At 49.8% G+C, this 19,294-nt stretch overlaps 1 protein-coding gene across 7 annotated transcripts in view; it reads left to right on the plus strand.

The window, feature by feature from the left end:
* Positions 1-19,294, plus strand: part of MECOM (MDS1 and EVI1 complex locus) — a 190,037-nt gene that overhangs the window by 135,699 nt on the left and 35,044 nt on the right. For 4 of the 7 annotated variants that reach the window (XM_049802916.1, XM_049802917.1, XM_049802918.1 and 1 more), the window contains exons 2-3: positions 6,994-7,128; positions 17,678-17,780. In XM_049802916.1, the coding sequence (XP_049658873.1) occupies positions 17,732-17,780 (49 nt within the window). In that variant the 5' untranslated portion in view covers positions 6,994-7,128; positions 17,678-17,731. Of the gene's footprint in view, positions 1-5,146; positions 5,226-5,886; positions 7,129-17,677; positions 17,781-19,294 lie in introns of those variants that run through there. The other 3 variants (XM_049802922.1, XM_049802919.1, XM_049802921.1) reach the window with 3 other exon arrangements.

The following is a 19,294-nucleotide window of genomic DNA, read 5'->3' on the forward strand; positions in this document are numbered from 1 at the left end:
CCAGCGGCCAGAAAACTCCTTCCCACCAGGCAGCCCCTGCTCAGGCAGTTTCCCCTTATCAGTCAGCTGGGACGGCACCCCCACCCGCAGGGACACCCTCACCGGTGGGATGTGATGGAGCCACTGGCAAACGCGGGTGCCCGGACGCGGCGGTGGTTTCTGCTCCATACTTGGGTAGTTGTTTGGTTTCTGCCAGTAGCAGCATCGCGGCTGCTCCAGACCGTAAGAGGGGGTGCAAAGCAGGCACCAGCACCCGTGGGGAACTCGGGGACGACTTCGCCCACCCGTGAGCCCTACCAGCGCCGGGACACCAGTCGCGTGCGCCTGCCGTGTATCTGCTCCGCGTGGGCACCGCGCATTCGCTGTACTTAGTTAGTTAGGCCAGCAATAAAGCGCCGGGCCGGGACGGGGGGTCACGCAGCAGCAGGAGGAGGAGAACGGACCTAAACACGCGCTGCCTCTGTGCACGGCTGGGGGCTGCGTGTGCTTTGCAGTTCCCCGAGCGCAGGAGTCGCAGAGGTCCTTCAACTTTTTTATTGCCTGCACATGCACCGCGCTCGTTTTTTTTGTAAGGATGTGGGGCCGTTTATTTTTTTTTTCCCCGAAGGCAATCGGTATTTTCGGTGGGGGGGGGGGGTGTCTTTTCTGCACGCTCCTCATTTCGGAGCGGTAAATGCCCCTCGCTGCCTGGCTATGGGGGGGGGGGGGACAGCCCAGCTGGGTGTCCCCACCGCAGCTGGAGATTTTGGGCTTCGCTCCCTGCAGCTGCCGAAAGGGGACCGACCCCCTGCACCGGTGGGGTGAGCCCCGGGGGGTCCCCGGAGCCCCCCGCCACCCTGGGAAAGGGGGTGCTGGGCGAAGCAGAGCGTTGATCCCCCCCGCGTCCCACAGCCGGGCCGGGGGGGGGGGGGAGGGAGAGAGGAAACCCACCCTCCAGCAGTGCCGGCAAAGCCAGCCTGACCCGAGCAAATGAAAATAATCAAAAGTAATTAGAAGCGTGCTGGACTGCTCCTCGGAGATCTGTGCGAGAGAATAAACATGCCGGAGCCCTCCGAGCCACTGCAAAGGCCCATGTCTGAGCTGTTAGGTGCCCTGACCTTGTCCACATAAAGACGTGATTTATGAAGTGCAGGGCACAGCAGCAGGGCTTCTGTCTTCTCCAGAAGAACCAAATTACTGAGGTGGAGATTAACATGCTTTCAGTTGGGCCCATTTCCAGACCAAGGGAAATTTTTTATTTACATTTTTTTACCTTTAATTTCCTCCTCCTCTCCCTCACTCAAAAACTGCCTTTTGGCCGGGAGGGACGAGCCCGGCAGCGTGTGAGGGCAGGAGGGGCGGCCGGGACGGGGCACCGGTGCGGGGGGCCGCGGCAGCACGGCGGTGCCCACCGCCGCCGCCTCTTCGGGCGAGGGCTGGAAGAGGTCCCGCTCTTCCCCCCTGAAATAAGCTGCAACACCTCTGTGTTTTTGCTTGATTTTTTTTTATTATTATTATTTTTTTAAGTCGATATCCGCAACGCAGAGCGGGAGGAATTAACATGCAGAAATTGTGTCGCCTTTCCTGCTTGTCGCTGTTTTCCCGGGTCCGTCCCAGCGTGTTTGGATATGTCGGAGGGCAGTTGTTTTCTGCGCGTTTGTTTTGCTTTGCTTTTCCTTTCTCCCTCCCCGCCTGATACACTTGCCCGGTGTTTTAAACACTCACCGCAGTGTTAGTCAGGATGCTCAATGTTGTGTTTAGTCACCTTGAGAAATATAACATTAAACCCCACTTAAAAATGCGGTTATGAAGTGGCTTGCTCTATAAACGTAAGGATAATATTAAGCCTAATATGAACATTTACGGTATTTTAAAAAATCGCCAGCGACTCGTCTGATTTTTCACCGTTGTCCTCCGCAGCGTTTGTCCACAGGAAGCCCATTAAAAGTGGACAGTGCAGTTATTTCATCTGGCTTTGGCTGAGCTGCTTTGCTTTGCTTTAATGATGTGCTGGAATGCACGATGCCCATAGGGTCTCCATTATGAGAACTTTTACTTCTGGGACGACCATGAAGTTAAAGGCTTAAAAGAGGCATCAGTTTACAGCCTGGTGGGAATTACTAGCAGACTCCAGTACTAACTCCTTGCTGCCTCCGCTAATATAGCGACTTATTTTAAATAAACAATTGCAAAAGGGACCCTGTGGAAATATTTGGGCCTCTTGAAGCGCCTACCAAACCGTCCGAGGGGAGAGAGAAAAAAAAGGCCGCAGACACGTTTAAAAGATTCTTGCTCGAAAGAAGAAAAAAAAAAAACCCAAAACGTGTGCGGAACTCCAACGTCCCCTTACTCGACACCCCCCCACCCCCCCCCCCCCCACGCCACGAACCCCTCCGGCTTGGGAAGGGGAGGGGGCATGCGCCTTCCTCCTCCTCCTCCTCCTCCTCCTCCTCCGGCCGCGCTCCCCTCCGCCCGGCTGGGGTAGAACAGAACCTCCGGCAGCGATGCCCGACCGGGACTTACCAAAAAATGGGTTTGGGGGGGGGGGTGGGCTGTGTGTGTTTTCCACCCCCTCCCCGGGGCAGCTGCGCACCGCCCGCGTCCCTCACTCCGGCCCCGGGCCGTGTCCCGGTAGCGAGCGCCACCTAGCGGCCGCGCTGCGGAGCCTCGGCCGAGGCCCGGAGCCCCGGTGCCGGCCGGCTCCGCTTTGCCGGTACCGGGGAGGCCCCTTTTGTTTATCCACCGGCGTTTCCTCCTTTTGTGGTATAAGAAGGGAGACGGAGGGGGGGGGGGGAGTGGGGGGGTGTAGGGGGGGCCTCCGGCTCCTATCGGGGCCTCTGATCAGGCCTATGGGCTCGAGCAATCAGTTTCCCAGATTACTTGTATTTAATACACAATGCATCATAAAACAAATCCCTCATCCTGACAGGAAGAAAATAGAACAGCTCATAGCTCGAGCCGGTCCAATTTATGGCTAAATTAAAAAAAAAAAAAAAAAAAAAAAAAGAGAGAGAGAGAGAAAAAAAAATAATAATAAGGCAAAAAAAAAAAAAAAAAAGCTCCAACAATGGGCGAGCGGAGGGAGGGCAGGAAATCAATGGTCCGGCAAACCGGGCGGGCGGCGCGGTTCTCAGGCCCGGTGCTATGGGAATCTTCCACCAGGTTTTTTGAGGTTATTGACAAAGGATTTTTTTTTTTCTTTTTTTCCCAATTTTTTTTTTTTTTTTTCCTGTCCTACCTACCACCACTGCGTGCGGGTTTGTTGTTTTGGCTTCTCCCCCCCCCCCCCCCTTCTCTCTCCCCTCCCCGCCTCGAACAATAGCTATTATCTGAAATAACAGTTCAATGTCACAGATAACAGGCCGCTGAGACGAATTAATCATCATCTCTTGTCACCCCGCTTCTCGCCCTCCCCCTGCCCTCCTTCCCCGGCCCCCCGGGAAAAAAAAATCGACTTTTAGTCTGAGAAATATATCTGCACTTAAAAAAAAAAAAAAAAAAAGTGGGTGGCACTTCTGGATCGTGCAATAAAAGATACAGTTCAGCCCTCTTTTTTTTTTTCCCTTTTTTTTTCTTCCTCCTGCTCTCTTCCCCAAAATACACCCATATATACGTGTATCTTGCCGGAGTTAGCCCGGACGGTGCCAAACTTTGCGGGCCCGTTTGCGGCTTTTGCGTGGCGGTGGGATTTTGGGGCCGTTTAGCGAAGCCGGGAGGAGCCCCGGAGCCGCCGGGGGGGTGGGGGGGTGGGTTGCGGTTGCCCCGCGGGTGGGAGCGGGCCCGGCCGCTGCCCCCACCGGCAGGCAGAGCCCAGCCTCCCGCCGACTGCTTTCACGGGATTCGTTACCAAATAAATAAAGGGAAAAAAGAAATTCAAAATCGTTTAGGAAGCGCCGGCAAACGGGGAGGGGGGGGGGAAGAAAAAAGTTGCGTTTCATTAAAAATTATTACTAATAACCCCAGTGAGGGCGATGACGAGAATAACTCGGCTATAGGCGGCGGGAGAAGCCGTCGGGGCGAGCGCGGCTCCGCTTCTCCGCACTCCCGGCTGCGGGGAGCGGAGGGCGAACGGCCGCCGTTCCTAAAGAAGAAGCTGAGCCGCCCGGGCTGGGGGGCACCGGCCCCGGGCGGGGGGTGGTGGTGGGCTGCCGGTGAACTCCCCCCCCCCCCAATCACCCCCGCGGCGGGGCCGCTCCTCCGCGACCTGGCGGTGACCCCCCGGCCGCGGGGCCGCTGTCGCTTTAAGCGCGCCGGGAGCGCCGCCGCCGCCGCCGCCCGGGACGGGGAGGGGGGGGTGTGTGTGTGTGTAGAAGTGGGGGGGGGGGGGCGGCCGCCGTCGCGACCGGGGCTGCCCCGCTTTAAAGAGACAGTGCCCGAAAAGGGGAGCGGCGGGCTGGCAGGACCCGACGGGGTGGGCGGGGAGGGGTGGGGGGGGGTGGGGGGGGGTGGGGGGGGGGGACACCGGGGCCGGGCGCTGCCCCGGGGAAGAAGCGCCGCGGGCAGGCTGCGGGGGTGGGGAAGGGGGGGTAAAGGAGGGGGGGGGGGGGGGGGGGGGAGAGCCGCCCGCCCGCCCACGCACGCACACTTTTCTCCCATCCCCGGCGGAGAAGTGAAAGAAGTTTGTTTTGTTGAGCGGTGTGCGGTGGGGTTGTTTTGGGTTTGGGGGGTTTTTTGTTGGTTGGTTTTTTTTTTTTTTTCTTTTTTTTTTTTTTTTTTTTTTTTTTCCCTCCCCCTTAAAGAGGGTTGTGTGGTTTTGGGGTTGGTTTTTTGGGTGTGGTTTTTTGTTGGTTTTTTTTTATTTTTTTTCGTTTCCCCCCACCCCCCTTTTTCCTCCCCCTTTCTCCCGATAACTTTTCTTTGCACACACACACACGCACACACACCCACCCACCCCCCAAGCCAGCCGATAAGACCAGCAGGGGCCGAAAAAAGGGGAAGGTGATGGCGAACCGGCACAAACCCACCGAACCCCACCACCACCGCTGAACCCTCCGGGACCGCCAACCCCCCTCCCCGACCTCTTCCCCCCCTCCCAATGCTGAAACGCACCGCACCCGCGCAGCGCCCACCGCCACCCGGGACCCCGACGGCCGCGGCCTCCACCCGCCTTTAACGCCAAGATGTTGCTTCCAGCCGCCTGAAGGATATTTTTCTCTCTTCCCCCCCCCCTCTCCCTCCTTCCTCCATCCCCCCCCCCCCCCTTCTCCCTCCCCTTTTCGCCCCCGCAGGGCTCCCGGCGACACAAGGTAAGAGCGGCGAGCGCGGAGGCTGCGCTGCCCCACGGCCCCGCGGGACGGGGCCGCCCTGCCCCGTCGGTGCCCGCCGTGCTGTCGGCCCCCGGGCAGACCCTCCTCCGTGGGGGGGGGTGTGTGTGTGTGTGTGAGGGTGGTGGTGATGTGTGTGAGGGTGAGCCCCCCCCTTTCCTCCTCCTCCTCGGAGCAGAGCGGGCTTTGCTTTGAAAAAGAAAATTAAATGCCCCTTTTCCAAAAAAAAAAAAAAAAATAATAATAATAAATGGAACCTCGCGGCTCCGCTGGGAACCCCCTCCCCCCCTGGGATTTAGGGTGGGGGGGGGGTTAGGGGGTTTTTCCCCTTCTTTTTTTTAGGGGAGGAACCCGGGGGGGGCAGGCACGCACTCGACTCCCCCCCACCCCACCCCACCATCACCACGGATGGGCCCGATCCTGGCACCCGGGGGGGGGACACACACACCCGGGTAGCACCAGCCTGTACCTGGGGCTGCCCCCCCCGGAGCCGGCCGCCCCCGCGGGGAGAACGTTTGTTGGTTATATTTTTTTTTTTTTTTTTTTTTTTTTTTTCCGCGGGGCTCGTTTAATTAATGAACGGGAGCGGGTCGAGGCGATATTGTGAAGCCTTGATAGGAAACTTCCGTGGGTTTTCATTAACTAAATGATACACAATGCCGGGGCTGCCGTCCATTCAGCTCGGAGGCCAAAAGTGCTCTGGGGCTGGACGGGAATACAAACGGTTCCCATCGGGGAAACAACCTCCCTCTGCCTTTGCTTTTCGTTTGGGGCGTGTGCGTTAAAGTTTGGGTGGGTTTTTTTTTTTTTTTTTTCTCTGCGAAAATCGGGTGGTTTGCTGCCGGTGCCAAGCCGGAGAAGTTACAAATGTAGCAGTGAGCTCACTGGGATGCTGTGGAAAGTTTAGGATAGGCCGGTGGTAACGCTTGCAAATAAATAATGACATTCGGTCATATGTAATGATTAGTAATTTGTCATAATATTAGAATAGAACATCCTCTTTAGCTTGTCCACAAGCAGTCTCGTTATATTTGTTTATTGTCTGCATAATTGGAACCATTTATTGGTATGTATTGAATACTGCCATGTTTTGCATGAGTGTTTACATTGTTTTTCATTTATTTTTCTGCAGTTTGGCATAGGGAGTTCTATTATTTGCTTCAATTAAGGGGAGTGATTTAAGTGTCGCACAGAAGGGCTCTTTGGGAAGCGTAATATTAAAACGAGATAAATAACTCTGCCTACCAAATAAAGTTTGGTTCAGAGCAACAAATACGAAAAGATTAAGTGGGTGCTGCAAACAACGTAAATCCCCAAACAAACCAGAAACCTCAAATGAAGCCAAGACCACTTGTTTTAATAATTATTGTTCTATTCCCTGAGAGAATCATATTTAATTAAAATCATAATTTCGAACATAGTCAGTGATGAATGCGTAGAAAAGCAGATCCCTCTTAAATTAGCATAGTGTTTCTTAGCAATAATTAGGTAACGTCTCGATTGCACGTAAATGTTTGTCAAGACATTTTTCAATACATTTATTGTCCTTTTATCGTTATGTATGTATTCCTACCGTTCCTAAAAAAAAAAAAAAATCTCACTAGAGAAGCATATTTCTGAATAAACATGCCTGTGTTATTGTTATTATTATTATTATCCGTTTGTTTATCTGGAAACATGTGATTTATCTTTTGATTAGTGTGCCCAGACAGCGGCAGAAAGATTTACTCTTTCATATTCTTCCTTTTAGATCTTGGATGAGTTTTGCAATGTGAAGTTCTGCATAGATGCCAGTCAACCAGATGTAGGAAACTGGCTCAAATATATCAAGTTTGCTGGATGCTACAATCAGCACAACCTCGTTGCATGTCAGATAAGTGATCAGGTATGTGGTGTTCACTTTCTGGACTTATTTTTTTAAGGAACACGAAGGTGTCAATGGGAAAAAAAAACCCAACAACAATTCACAACAGATTTTGGCCTGTTTGCTGTTGTGGCAAAAGATAAGGCACAGACGTGAAGTGCAGGATAGAATAATTTTGATTACGGGCTGTAGATAGTACAAATTTTCTATTTATTCACACTGGTGTTCAATTCGTAAATATTTTTATTTTTTTAATCTTATACTTGATAAAAATCGGGACAGCTTGCCTAGGAGTACAAAGCCCATATTTGCTGCTTTTGAATCAGCAGCGTTTTCTGGCTCCTGTTCCAGTCCACTTGGATCGCTACATTAAACTGTTGAGTTGATCAGAAGCTGTAATGTGAAATTAATGGAGAGAGTGGAGGGGAAGACGCAAAGCTGATAACGCTACCAGTGTAGCTGCGTGTATGGGGCTTTGGATTTGAATGCACACGTGCGTGAATATGATTGTGCCTTCCCATACACTTTGCTGGAACTCGTAATACTTGTGTGCTGAATCAGGAGCTTCAGTGGTTTTCTTTTTCTTCTCATTTATTGCACTTAACTCCACTCTTTGTTGCGCCGAAACGTTATTTATCCTCGTGTGTTGGGAAAAAGGCTGGGATAGGCAGAGGAAGGACGCAGTGAAGCATTTTGTTTTCAATTATGCTGATGAGTTATTAGGTGTTTCTTAAATCAAGGTTCGCTTCAGTCTGCAGATAATGCATGCCGTTACGAAATATTTTAATGGGTGAAGTTAGGTTAAGAAAGCTATATTCTTTAAAGTAAAATATCTCAAATAGCAAAGCAACAACTGATTGTGAATTCTCGTTTCCAATTTAAACTTTGCTACCTGCAGCATAGGATTCGATTAATTTAATCAGTGTTTCGTTTTTCACCACTTAATTAACTGCATCAGGTGAATGTTAAAGATTATCTTTAGCTGATTTAATTGCCTTGACAGTATTGAAAGAAGAATCACAACCAGACACAAAGCTTCAATTAGAAATCATTCTTTCTAATCAAATTCCTTACTTATAGGAAATGAATATGAGACAGCTTGCTATTTCCAGGACAGCATTATGTTATTTCGCTCATGTGAGATGGTTGATGAAAACCGGTTTAAATAACTTTTTCAGAAACTATGAGAGAAGTTGTTGTTTTTTTTTTTAATTTTCAACTTTTAGAGTTCAACCTTGAGCACATGTAACACAGAATGAGCCAGCCGACTGAGATATAATTTCTTTTTTATATAGCAGCTGGTTCAACTAAAGAAACCATAAAGACTATTAGTAAATGCAAAATACACTTTCCAAGTTGAAATATGCTTTACGCTGAAAAACGATAAATTCTCTCAGTGCAGAGCATTTATGGAACAGGGATGCGGAAAGGAAACTGTATAGATTAATTGAAACAGCAAATTCAAATACTTTATGTTTAATAAGAGCTGGCATAGATAGGAAAGATTAGAAGAGGAATCACGTGCATTGGCCAAAGCAACTTACTGTCTTTGTGTCGGTGTTGGGGATCTGCAACTGAAAATACACGCTAGGCTGAAACCTCAGCATCCACCTCTGCGACGCAGACACGCACCCGCGTTTTGACGTTTTTGGAAGGAAAGTTATGGCGCTTTTAACTTTCTCTTTTTTTAGTGTTTACATTTCTGACATTTGGTAATGGTGGCTGTACTGCTGCCAATAATTTCTTTCATTCACTGGAGACTTGTTATTTATTTTGCACAGTATCGTGCTGTTCATAATTCCATATTTTTATAGCTTATTGTTGCTGAGATTTGCAAATTAAGAATGGGTTGTCTTTCAAGTAGCGTGTTGTGAGCTGGGTACTGTCAGCAAGAGATTGTTGTTCATTTGGCCCTCTGGAAACGCTGCACGTTTACCCACGAAATCGTACGCGTACTCCAACGTTTTATGACCAGAGCCTAAAAAGTTAATGCTAAAAATGTGCTCTCGAATCTTAAAGCGAAAAAGCCTTTCTAACAGCTCCTCCTTCTGCTTTCTTCTGGCACAAGCTCACCAGAGGTAATATAAAATATAATAGGAAGGCAAACTGGGAAATGGACATTACATGGCCAAACGTGTGCGTGTACAAGGAGTGACAAATGTAAGTCAGGACTGAGCGTGCACATGTGCCTGTGTACAGACTGCGTGGGGCTGCCTTCGGGTCACTCTGCCTCTGTAGCTCTGAGAAAAAAGGGGGGAAAAAAGGGAAGGAAAAAAAAAAGAAGGGGGGAAAAAAGGGAAGGAAAAAAAAAAGAAGGGGAAAAAAAAGGCGAAGCCTGAGGTGGTTGCAGCTAGAGCTGGAGGGCAGAGGCGATGCAGCCCAGCTGGGACAGGAGGCCCCAGCTCAACTGGAGCCGCAGCCAGTACTGGGTGCTGGGGGGGGGGGGCACCCCGCTTCCCCCCCCGGAATAAGAAGCACCTCAGCAGCCCTGGTTGCGTGGGGAGCATCTCCGCTGCGGGAGACGCTGCTCGCTCCCGAGGCGCAGACACTCGATCAGCAGTAATTGTTCACCTCTAATTGCTTCAACTCATCTGTAAAATTCACAAGCAAACATTGGGCTGTACCTGAAAAGGTAAAAGATCCCGCCAGCGCTCCCAGCCTCATGCTGCCCACAAGTTTATGCGACTAAATTCAAGCTTGACTGACAGACAGGTATGATTCCCAGACTGCTTGAGGCAGGATTTGGATGAATCTCAGGGCGATGTGTAATCTAGTTGCTCTGCTAAGCTCTGCTTTCTGTATTTAACAAAAAGAGCGAAAGAAAAACATTTTTTGTTGTTTTCTCTCTTAGAGTTTTTTCGGAGACATACCACCCCACCCCCCGACTCACGGTTGAGGTTAGGTTTCATCACTTAGGATCAACTTTACAAAAGGCCTGGGCTCTTTCTTATGACTGTATAAATGAGCTTTGCTAAGATGAACAGCTCGATAATGGTGGGATGCAGTCAAAACATGCACGCTGGATGCAACTCATGTTTCATTTGATTGGAGGTGGAGTAGGGTTTAAAAGCTGCATTTTTGGGGGTTGTTTTTTCTATTTCAAACAAGGTCAATCTAGGATTTCTCTTTGCTGTCTTCCTATTATCTCCTGTCATACCCAATCTAACCTGAGCGTATTGTAATTCAAGATGTATATGAATAATAAAATTCCACAAACAGGGCACTCTCATTTTTTCCTTTCCCCAAAGCGACTACAGTGTGTGCAGAGCTGTAGAGAGTCTTGTCACTGTTACTGCCCTGGAATGCGTTTCTTCAGCTCAGCAGAAACGGGTATTGAATCCTAACTGACTCTAACTTGGACGTCTCCCCTCTGTTATCATTAAACATGATAACATTAGTTCAACTTTTTAATGACTTCACAATGATTAGCCCTGTTAGGCTTTCTGGCAGGGCTGTCATCCCAGCAAAAGCATTATTTTTAAATATATATGTTAATGAAAGTGCAGTTGCACATACGGCAGCGACTATAGCAATGGCATGTCAGGGGCTGTCACATGTTCCAGGCACGTTTTCAGGCTGGGATCACGGTCACCTTCAAGCTATAAAAAAACCATTTTTTTCTTTTTTTTTCTTTTAAGAAACGTAGTTGGTAGCAGTTGAAGCTAGAACTCCTGAATATTGTTTTTCTCTTACTTATTGCTTGCAGAGCTCTGACAGTGATACAGCTGTATAATGCTGTGAAACTGCTCTGAGCTTCCAGGTCTCTTCCCCCTCAACAAAGCAGCTCCTGAAGAGTCCCTTTCGTTTATCCATGGAAAACTCGACGTGCCTCAAGATCAGTTTACTGAGGTTTTGGGTCGCTGCGTGTGCTGAAATAGGTTTTTGTGGTTCTTTTTGGTGTGCGTTTTGTTTTGTTTCCTTATACTCAAGTATATGCCACTGCGACGGGAGAAAAACCAGTAGTACTACCACTCTTAACAACGTGCCCGATGTCAGCGATATAAACTTACACGAGCGAACCTACTACTGTAGGTTTCACCAGATCTGATCACATCTTACACGTTTTACAAACTTTTTTAATCCGCAGACACAGCTTCATGTTTCAGATTTTACAGCCGCTGCCCCCCCCTCTGCGGCCGGCAGCTCGCAGGCAGAAAACGGCAGAGCCTCTTCCAGCAGCCCTGGACGCGCAACCACCTGCAAAAGTTGCGTATTTAAGGAAAAGTTTTGAGGCTTTGTTGTCAGAGAGTGAAATTAAGGTTTTGGCTGTTGTGGGTCAGGAGGGCACGCGCACGCTGAGCTCAGACGGGGCCCTATTCTGCCATGATTCTTCCTAGGAATTATGAGTTTATTAAGCAAATCAAGCTTAATCCAGCTCCCACTGCAAATCTGTCTCCAGTGGAGCGGGGTTGTGTTAGCTTAGGGCTGGTGGAACGAGGGGCTCATCGGTGGTGATTTTCCACTTGCTGCAGGTAGAGCTGAGGCTTTGCGTGAAACTCCTGCTCGGTCTCTGCATCCGCCGATGTTAGCTGGAGTTTAATGCACTGGGGGTGTTACTGCTCTCGGCGTTGGCCTGTCCTGGCGTGACCTAAAAGAAATTGGTTAGAACCAAAAATGGCGACTAATTGTTGCCATTTCTGCAAAGCGATAAGCTTTTTATTGACGATTCAGGTTTAATAAAAGCAGTAAGGCATGTTGTCTCTAAGCAAAAATACCTTTTTTTTGTGATGAGAGCTGTCAAACCACACCTGGGTGCTCGCCAGAAAGAGTACAGAGGATTATAGATGTCCACAGAGCCAGGACAAGGCTGTAACTCACCGAGCGCTTTGTGTGCGTCATGAACGAAGGTGGGATGTTAGAAGACAACTGCGTGGGAAGGTCACCTCAGGAGAACAGGCGGATGCACAGAAGTTGTGGTCTGGTGTCGGTGGTCAGCGATCTCTGAGCAGGAGATTTTGCTTGGCTGGATGTGGCAGTCCCTCACCAGGACCCAGGGCTTTCACAGAGGCTAAAATTCACCTATGATGGAAGAAGACATGAGTATCACTGGGGAGGTGGCCCGCAGCTTCCGAAAAGCCGAAGAGGGTGCCCTGCGGAGGGACATCCTGCAGCTCCCTCTTTTCTTTGGGGGAGCCGGAGGCACCTTTTACCTCAGAAGGTGGAAAAATGGGGATTCCCGGTGCCATTTCAGGAGCGCATCCTTGCTCCAGCCCTTCGTGCTTGATCCGCTTTGGCAGTTTTGGGGCATTTTGGAAAGGAGGAAGGGAAGGGTTTGCAGTGCCAGTGCCGAGACGCCGCGGTGCTTCCCCACCATCTCGGCAGGGTGAAGGGGAGGGTCCTCTCCTCCCCGCCGGGCTCCCACCCGTGCCCCCTCAGCCGCTCACACGCAGGCACTTGCTGAGTTTTGCCTGGGGATTTTTGCTGAAGTTTTCTTTGGGCCCAGTGCAGTGCTCAGGAAGGACTCCTCAACGTTAGCCCTTGCAAAAAACTCCAGTTTGCTTGAATTTATTATTTGCCTGAGTATGGCAAGAAGAGCCTGCCTCGAGTTTCATCACACAGTTCTTCAGCTGCAGAAGTTGTTCATCGTAGGAACTAAAATTGAAGCTTCGCCATTTAGACCCTTTTCTGTCCTTTTTTCCCCCTCAAATGCTTAATTACGGCTCAGAGTGAGGTTCTGTATCCATTCATCGTCCTCATTTTTCTGGTGGGCGTAAATCCTGATTTTGATCGAGCTCCTTGAACATAACGCTTACTATTAGTTTCGGACATTTAATTTGCTTTGCTTTTCAGGCAAGTTCCACTCTTGCTCTGAAGCAGCGTGGAGGCGAATGCCAGTTGGTAGTGTGCACACCGCCTCTCCAGGCGCTCGCTTTCCTGCCCCAGCGTGGGGCACGCTCCCCCCCCGGTGCACCAGACCCTCCAAAAGTGGGTGGGAGAGGGGACCGGTGCCTTGCTCGGGGTAGACGTACCCATGTGGCGGAGGTTGGGAACCCGTCGGGCTCTGAATGTTGGCGCAGGAGCAGCAGCGCAGGGTTCTGCGGATGCTGGTGGGCTTCACCAGGCTTTTGCCGGGGGTCTTCAGTTCCTTCCCACCATCACATGCGGAGCGGGTCCTGCACCAATGTGGTGCAGGACAAAGTCCCTCGGTGCCTTCCCCCGTGGTGCTAGCTGTAAGTTCAGTACATCACCTGGAGGGTTAATGTACAAACAGCACCGACTCTGAGCACCGTCTCTCACCCGCCCTAAAATCTGAATTTCCCAGGCAGCGCCGGAGCACGTGCACTGTTTTCCAAAGCTCTCGTATACACAGGAATAAAGGGTTTAGTTGGATGCAACGGAATACAACTCCTCTCCAGGGCCGAACGCGACAGATGCACGTGTACCAGCTGGTGCCTTTGCTCACGCTCATGGGCTGAAGTCGATTTCCCCCCCCCCCCAAGCCGACATCCTTCGGTTAAACCTTCCCGGGGGCCGGAGGCCATGCTGGATGGGAGCGGAGGGAGGGCTGAGGCAGAGTGGTGCGGGTCTCGCCGGGCAGGCGGGATGGCAGGGGGACTTCAAAGCGCGCGGGCGGCGGCGGCCGAGCGCGCAGCCCCGGGCCGAGCTCGCGGGGAGTGCGTTTTCGCTATTATTTCAATTATTACAACTTCCTGAATAGGTTGAAGGTCATTCATAATTCACGCTTCTGTCATCTTTACACATGCCAAATGCAGTCTATTAAGCATAAATAAAATTTCAAGTGCCTGACCAGGAAAAGTAAACTGGGATTCATAACAATGAGGCCTTATTCATCCATTTAAAAGTAAATTGTGTGTGTTCCTTTTTTTTTTTTCCCCCCCTTCCCTTTCCCTTTACGGCTTTGCAGTTTGGGAGCTTTTATTTCTGCTCGGTAGCATAAATATATGACCTGCGGTGTAGGCAGGCACAGAGGACTGATGAGTTAGGCCTCCCCCAACTTCTCCCCACCTCAGACCCCCTGAACTTTGAAAGTGTTTCCAGATCTGGATCCGATTTTGCTCTTCCTATATAAACTGCAGTCACACACCGCTGATCCCAGGGCATGTGAAATGTGCATCTGGACTTTGCTTTTATTTTTCACTCCCCCTCCTCCTCTGGTCGTTCCTCTACCGTGCAGCAGCTCTTCCAGTACTTCTCGAGGCAGATGGGTGCGCGCTTGCGAGTCGTGGGCGCGGGTTAACCAGGGAAAGTCAGGTAACGAAACGGGATTTTGGTAGGCTGAAGAGGTGATAGTCAGAAAATTAAAACCTTTCGTTCGTTACAGTAGAGTCAGGACTGTGCCCAAGAAATCTTCAAGCTTTGCAATAGAAAAGTCCATTTATTCTACATTAGTGTTTCCTAAGGCAAAAAATACTGCCTGCGGTAGAGGTTGCTGTTGTTGCAAAATAAGGGCAGCCAGGAGGGGACCTGCGGGGCTTGGGGGTAATTTATGAGCTTTCTCATCCGGGGGCTTGCAGGACCCCTGTGCCGTCTGCCCCAGAAGGCTGCTGCCACCTAAAAACTCAGGCAATGTGGTTCATTTCCACGGTTAGCTTCTCACTTTTTCTCAGACAGGGTAATTCCAGGAGATTTTAGGTAGGAAGAGTGAGAAAAAAGCTTTTTATGTGAAACAGTACGGACAGCTCTTAAAATCACATTAAATTTACCTGCACGATCATTTTGGTTTAAAGTTCAGTATGTTTTATTTTAGTTCCTCACTGGAACACAAGCTGGTATATAAACCGTTAGTGCAGGTGGGGGCTTTTTATACGTACAGAAATTTTAAAAAATATTTTTAATAATACTTAGAGTTAGTATTTTAATAATAATAATGTGAAAATGCCAGAGCTGGAAATCTGTCACTTGGACCTTGTTTTGGAGGGCGTTAGTTCTGAGATGCAAAATAAAGAAACATCACTCAACCTAAACCATGGAGTTTTTCGGCATACTCCGCCTTGTCTCCCCGCTGAGGTACAGAGAGGCTGGCCAGGTAGTTTCTGATGGGTAGCTTAACCATCTCTGATATTTTTGAATACCAGTGCAGACAGGACAACTGGCTGCAGAGTTTACACCCTAGTTAGGGATTTGTCCCACAGCTGCAAGAAAGATGCTGCATCAACCCGGGGCTTCCCAAAGAGAAGTGATGCACCCCAGCACAGCGCTTCATGGACAAGACCCTCTTTATGCCTACGTACGGTCCATATGTCCTCGCTTTGTGACGAGAGGTGAAAAGGTCTATCAAAACACCTCTGACGGGACAGGAAAAATACTGGAGAAGGCTTCGCGGTGGTTTTTGTTCGCTCCTTGGCGTGGATGCGTCGCTGACCTCAGAGGAACAGCTGAGTTTACCCGACTGTGACACAAAACCCAGGAGCACCGAGGCAAGGTCTGGGCAAAGCTGTCCTGGGCAGAGCAGGAGCTTTGGCACGGTCCCCTGGAGGTGGTGGAGGTCCCACCTGGCTGAGGGGTGGGCCTGATCCTGCTCCCACCCCAAGGGGGAGGTGGGTGCTGTTGCAGCAGGGAGGTCTACAGAACTCTCTCCGGTCAGTGTGTAATGCCATATACATATTATTTCCACCCAAAGCCAGCCGGCAACCAGGCTTATCTTCCACAGATCGACCTGCAGCTTCCCTTTCAGACGTGTGGAGGCCATTATACTCTGGAAAAAAAAAAGCTAGTTTTCAATACATTTATCTTCATAAATGGAAAAACAAGCATCACTTAAAGCAAATATTCACTGGATGCGGCGCTGACATCAGATTTATTTGTGGGAGTTAAAAGCTGGCTTTATTTAAATGTGTTTTGGCCTTTGATCAAATGACTTGTGTTGCCCCAGCCGCATCCCCGGCACGCCAAAGCCCACGCAGCAGCCCCGCGTCCTTCGGCACCGATGATGGCATCGGCTCCGGAGGGGATTGTGGTACCAGGCATTCGCCCGGCTGCACGAAGAGACACGCTCGAGACCCTGCCACAGCTCTCTTGGCCCTTTGTGCCCTCTGAAATACCTGGTGGAGTTTGAAATCCCCTCGATAAAGGGTAAAAATGGCAAGTCCAAGCAGATCCAGCCGACGGTTTGACCAGGGCGGCGTGGAAGAGGAGCAAAGCGCAGCCTGGGCAGATCAGGCTGCCCATAAACTCCTTCTCCTGGCTTTTGGGGGGCAAATTGGCCATAAGCAGGGGGTTGTGGCACGGGGACCTTGTGCCTGAGGTGTTTTGCCAGTGCTTCTGGCACCGGGAGAGGGACGAGCTCCCCCGCATGCCTCCTTTAGAGCGGTTTTGGGGACAAGGCGAAGAAAAAAAAAACAAATCTGAGGAAACGCGTCTTATTTCGTTATTTTTAGGTCTTTAGCCCATATCTGTGGGCAAAGGCCGCTTGTGCAGAAAGAAACGATTAGGCTATACGGCCACCTCCTGGAGGACATCGGTATGTGCTCAGCTGCCGGGGCCACCCGATGGGTGACGGTTCACGTGTGACCGAACAAGGAAAATACCCACGCACCTCTAGATACCCGTACCTACCTTGTGACAAACGCATCTGTCTGCCTTTAAACAGTGGAGGTGATTTTCTGCCTTTCTCCCAATGCGCTGGAATGAGTCTTGAGAGTTAAGAGTTTGAGAGCGAAACCTTTAAAAATACATTGGTCCGAGAAAACGCAAAGGCATCGTTTCTTTTAGTATAGGAAACGTAGCTGTCATGTGTTTTTGTTTAACAAGGCCTAAGGAAGTTACTAATATTTATTTGAGCTGCTTCATGGAGCTTTTTAGTGCTCTTCACGTTTCCTGCTGAGACGGAAAGCGGCCAGATGGATTTTGGGAATTTCCTTTCGGCAAAGCCTGGCAGTGCCGCCGTGCGCTTGCTCTGGGTGCAGGCACCCAAGGGACCGTGGCCCCTTCGCCCCCCCTACAGCCTCCCGCTTCCCCGACGGGCTTCTTCCCAGAGCCCGGAGCCCGATGTCACCTATACAGGTGGACCAGGTGCCACCGGCCGGGGTCACCACCAGCGCCTTTGGCTGCTCACGGTGTTTCTTCACCCGGGACTGATTTCTTTCCTTTGATTCCCATTTGAAGCTAAGGGATAACCAGGCAGGCTGGTTCGTGTAAGTCTCTCACCTCACAGCTTCCCGGACTGCGTAGAGGATTGAAACGGGGGCTTGGATGCCTGTAGTTTAATCGGCAACATCTTCTTAGGTCTGCTTTAGTACCTTTTCCCAGTGCAACAGGAGTTATCTCCCTTATGTGGATCACTCAGGGATGCATTTTACAGCTACTTTGTAACATGGATTTGGTATAACTAAGCACGCAAATTGCTGGTGATATTTACAGTCATCGCGCAGCTCATTTTGCAGCAGAGGCTGTTGAAAGGAATCGTCCTTTTTATCCTCACAGAGCCCAAAGCCCCAACAGCTTTGGGGCTAGAAGGAGCAGACCTGCCGTAGTCAAAGTCGGCACCTCTCCAGCAAACGGCTGCCATACAGTTTTGACCCTGTAATAGTTACCGGCAGTGGTTTATGCCTCTTTGCTTGTTGTGGTAGTCACACTGCTTTCTCTCTTTTTTTTTTTTTTTTTTTTGCAGATATTCTACAGAGTGGTAGCAGATATTGAACCAGGAGAGGAGCTCTTACTGTTCATGAAGAGTGAAGATTATTCACATGAAACAATGGCTCCGGACATTCACGGTTAGTGGCTTCTTACTGTCTAATCTAATGGAAAGTATCATTGGAATTAAGCAAAAAATTCTCCTCCGTTGGAATCCTTTTGAAATCTGGGATGGCTTCACTGCAGTCAGGGAGGAGAGCTGGACCACAGTTCTATTCCTCTATCTTCTGTCCTTCTGTTTCTCTGAAAGCTGTTTGGTGAATAAACTACTCTAATATTATCACAAATCCTTCAGTTCCTCTGAAGGGTGAGTCTGCTCTCAAAAGCAATGCCGTCACTGGCATTGGGATTTCTCTGTTTTTCTTCATCACTCCATCACTCCAACCTGGTCCAACTAGGAGTGTAGCTTCATTCAGTGTTGCATTTGAATGCAACTGAATGTTGCTTCATTCAATGTTGCATTTTCTACCTGCTAATGTGGCGAGCTCTAGTTTGCACAATTTCTCAGCATTGAATCACTGCAACAATCAATGTCATTCAGGTTTTACCCTCGCTTTACCCTCCCTGGCAGAAGCAGAGGTCTGCAGATGTAACTGAGGGCAGTAGTAAGGCTTCAGGATTGAAACTTGATCATTTTGTGGGTATTGCAAAAGGAGAGCAAGAGTCCATGTCCTTATCTCTAGGCTGTGCTGCTCCTGCAGGACCTGTATGGACCCTGATTATAGGTCATTTTTTTGTCACTTAGCCAAACAACTGTTGTTCTGTCATCTTGAAAAGAGAAAACCTCAGGTTGTTAATGTTGCTGTCACTTGTGAGAACATTTGAGCCATTCTTCCTCCTCGTGCTCATTCATTACTCATCCGACACACATATTCTGCGTCTGAAACTCCTGAGCTGTTGCTCAGATTTGTCCCCCACCTCCAAAAGCTCCTTTTGCTCTGCCGCCCGTCGGGCAGTGGATTATACGGGCACAGAGGGGACTGGGTGTAGGATATCTGCTTGATGCCCATTAGGTTGCAGTTTATGCCAATGTGGACATTTTACAAATTCTCAGGGATTCAGGGGCAGTAGACAGGGGTTTTCCCAGGGCAGGAGGTATCAAGGGGTGCACTTTCTTATAACTGCCTGTACATTTAGACCAGTATCTTTTGTTCTCTTAAGAAAAAGGTGGGGATTATTAATTAATTCTAATTTGGTTTTGCATTTGGGGTTTTTTCCATAGTAGTAACTTTGTTTAGTTATCGCTAAGGATGTCCCCCTTTTCGAACATAGCGTTTTCCATGCCTAGTCCCTATGGTCCAGTAGCTGTTGTATAAATGACACCAGAGGACATCTCTGCAGTCGCACGCAGGAATATGTCCCACAGGGGTAATTTAGAAGCAGACTGAGCCAAAGTATCGCTCATGAACAGAGGACAGCAGAGCCCTATGATGCTTTCAGCTGTCAAGTAGCAACCAGCTACATATATTTGAGATTTCGGCCAGACTCCACTGTGCGTTTCTGTTCTGACTCAGAGCCCCTGGACACTTATACCTGCAGGGCAGGTAACGCTGGAACCAAACCAGGGCGTCTGGATCCTCGTATAGACCATCAG

This window comes from Accipiter gentilis, chromosome 6 (assembly GCF_929443795.1).
Source record: "Accipiter gentilis chromosome 6, bAccGen1.1, whole genome shotgun sequence".
In the NCBI taxonomy this organism is placed as follows: domain Eukaryota; kingdom Metazoa; phylum Chordata; class Aves; order Accipitriformes; family Accipitridae; genus Astur; species Astur gentilis.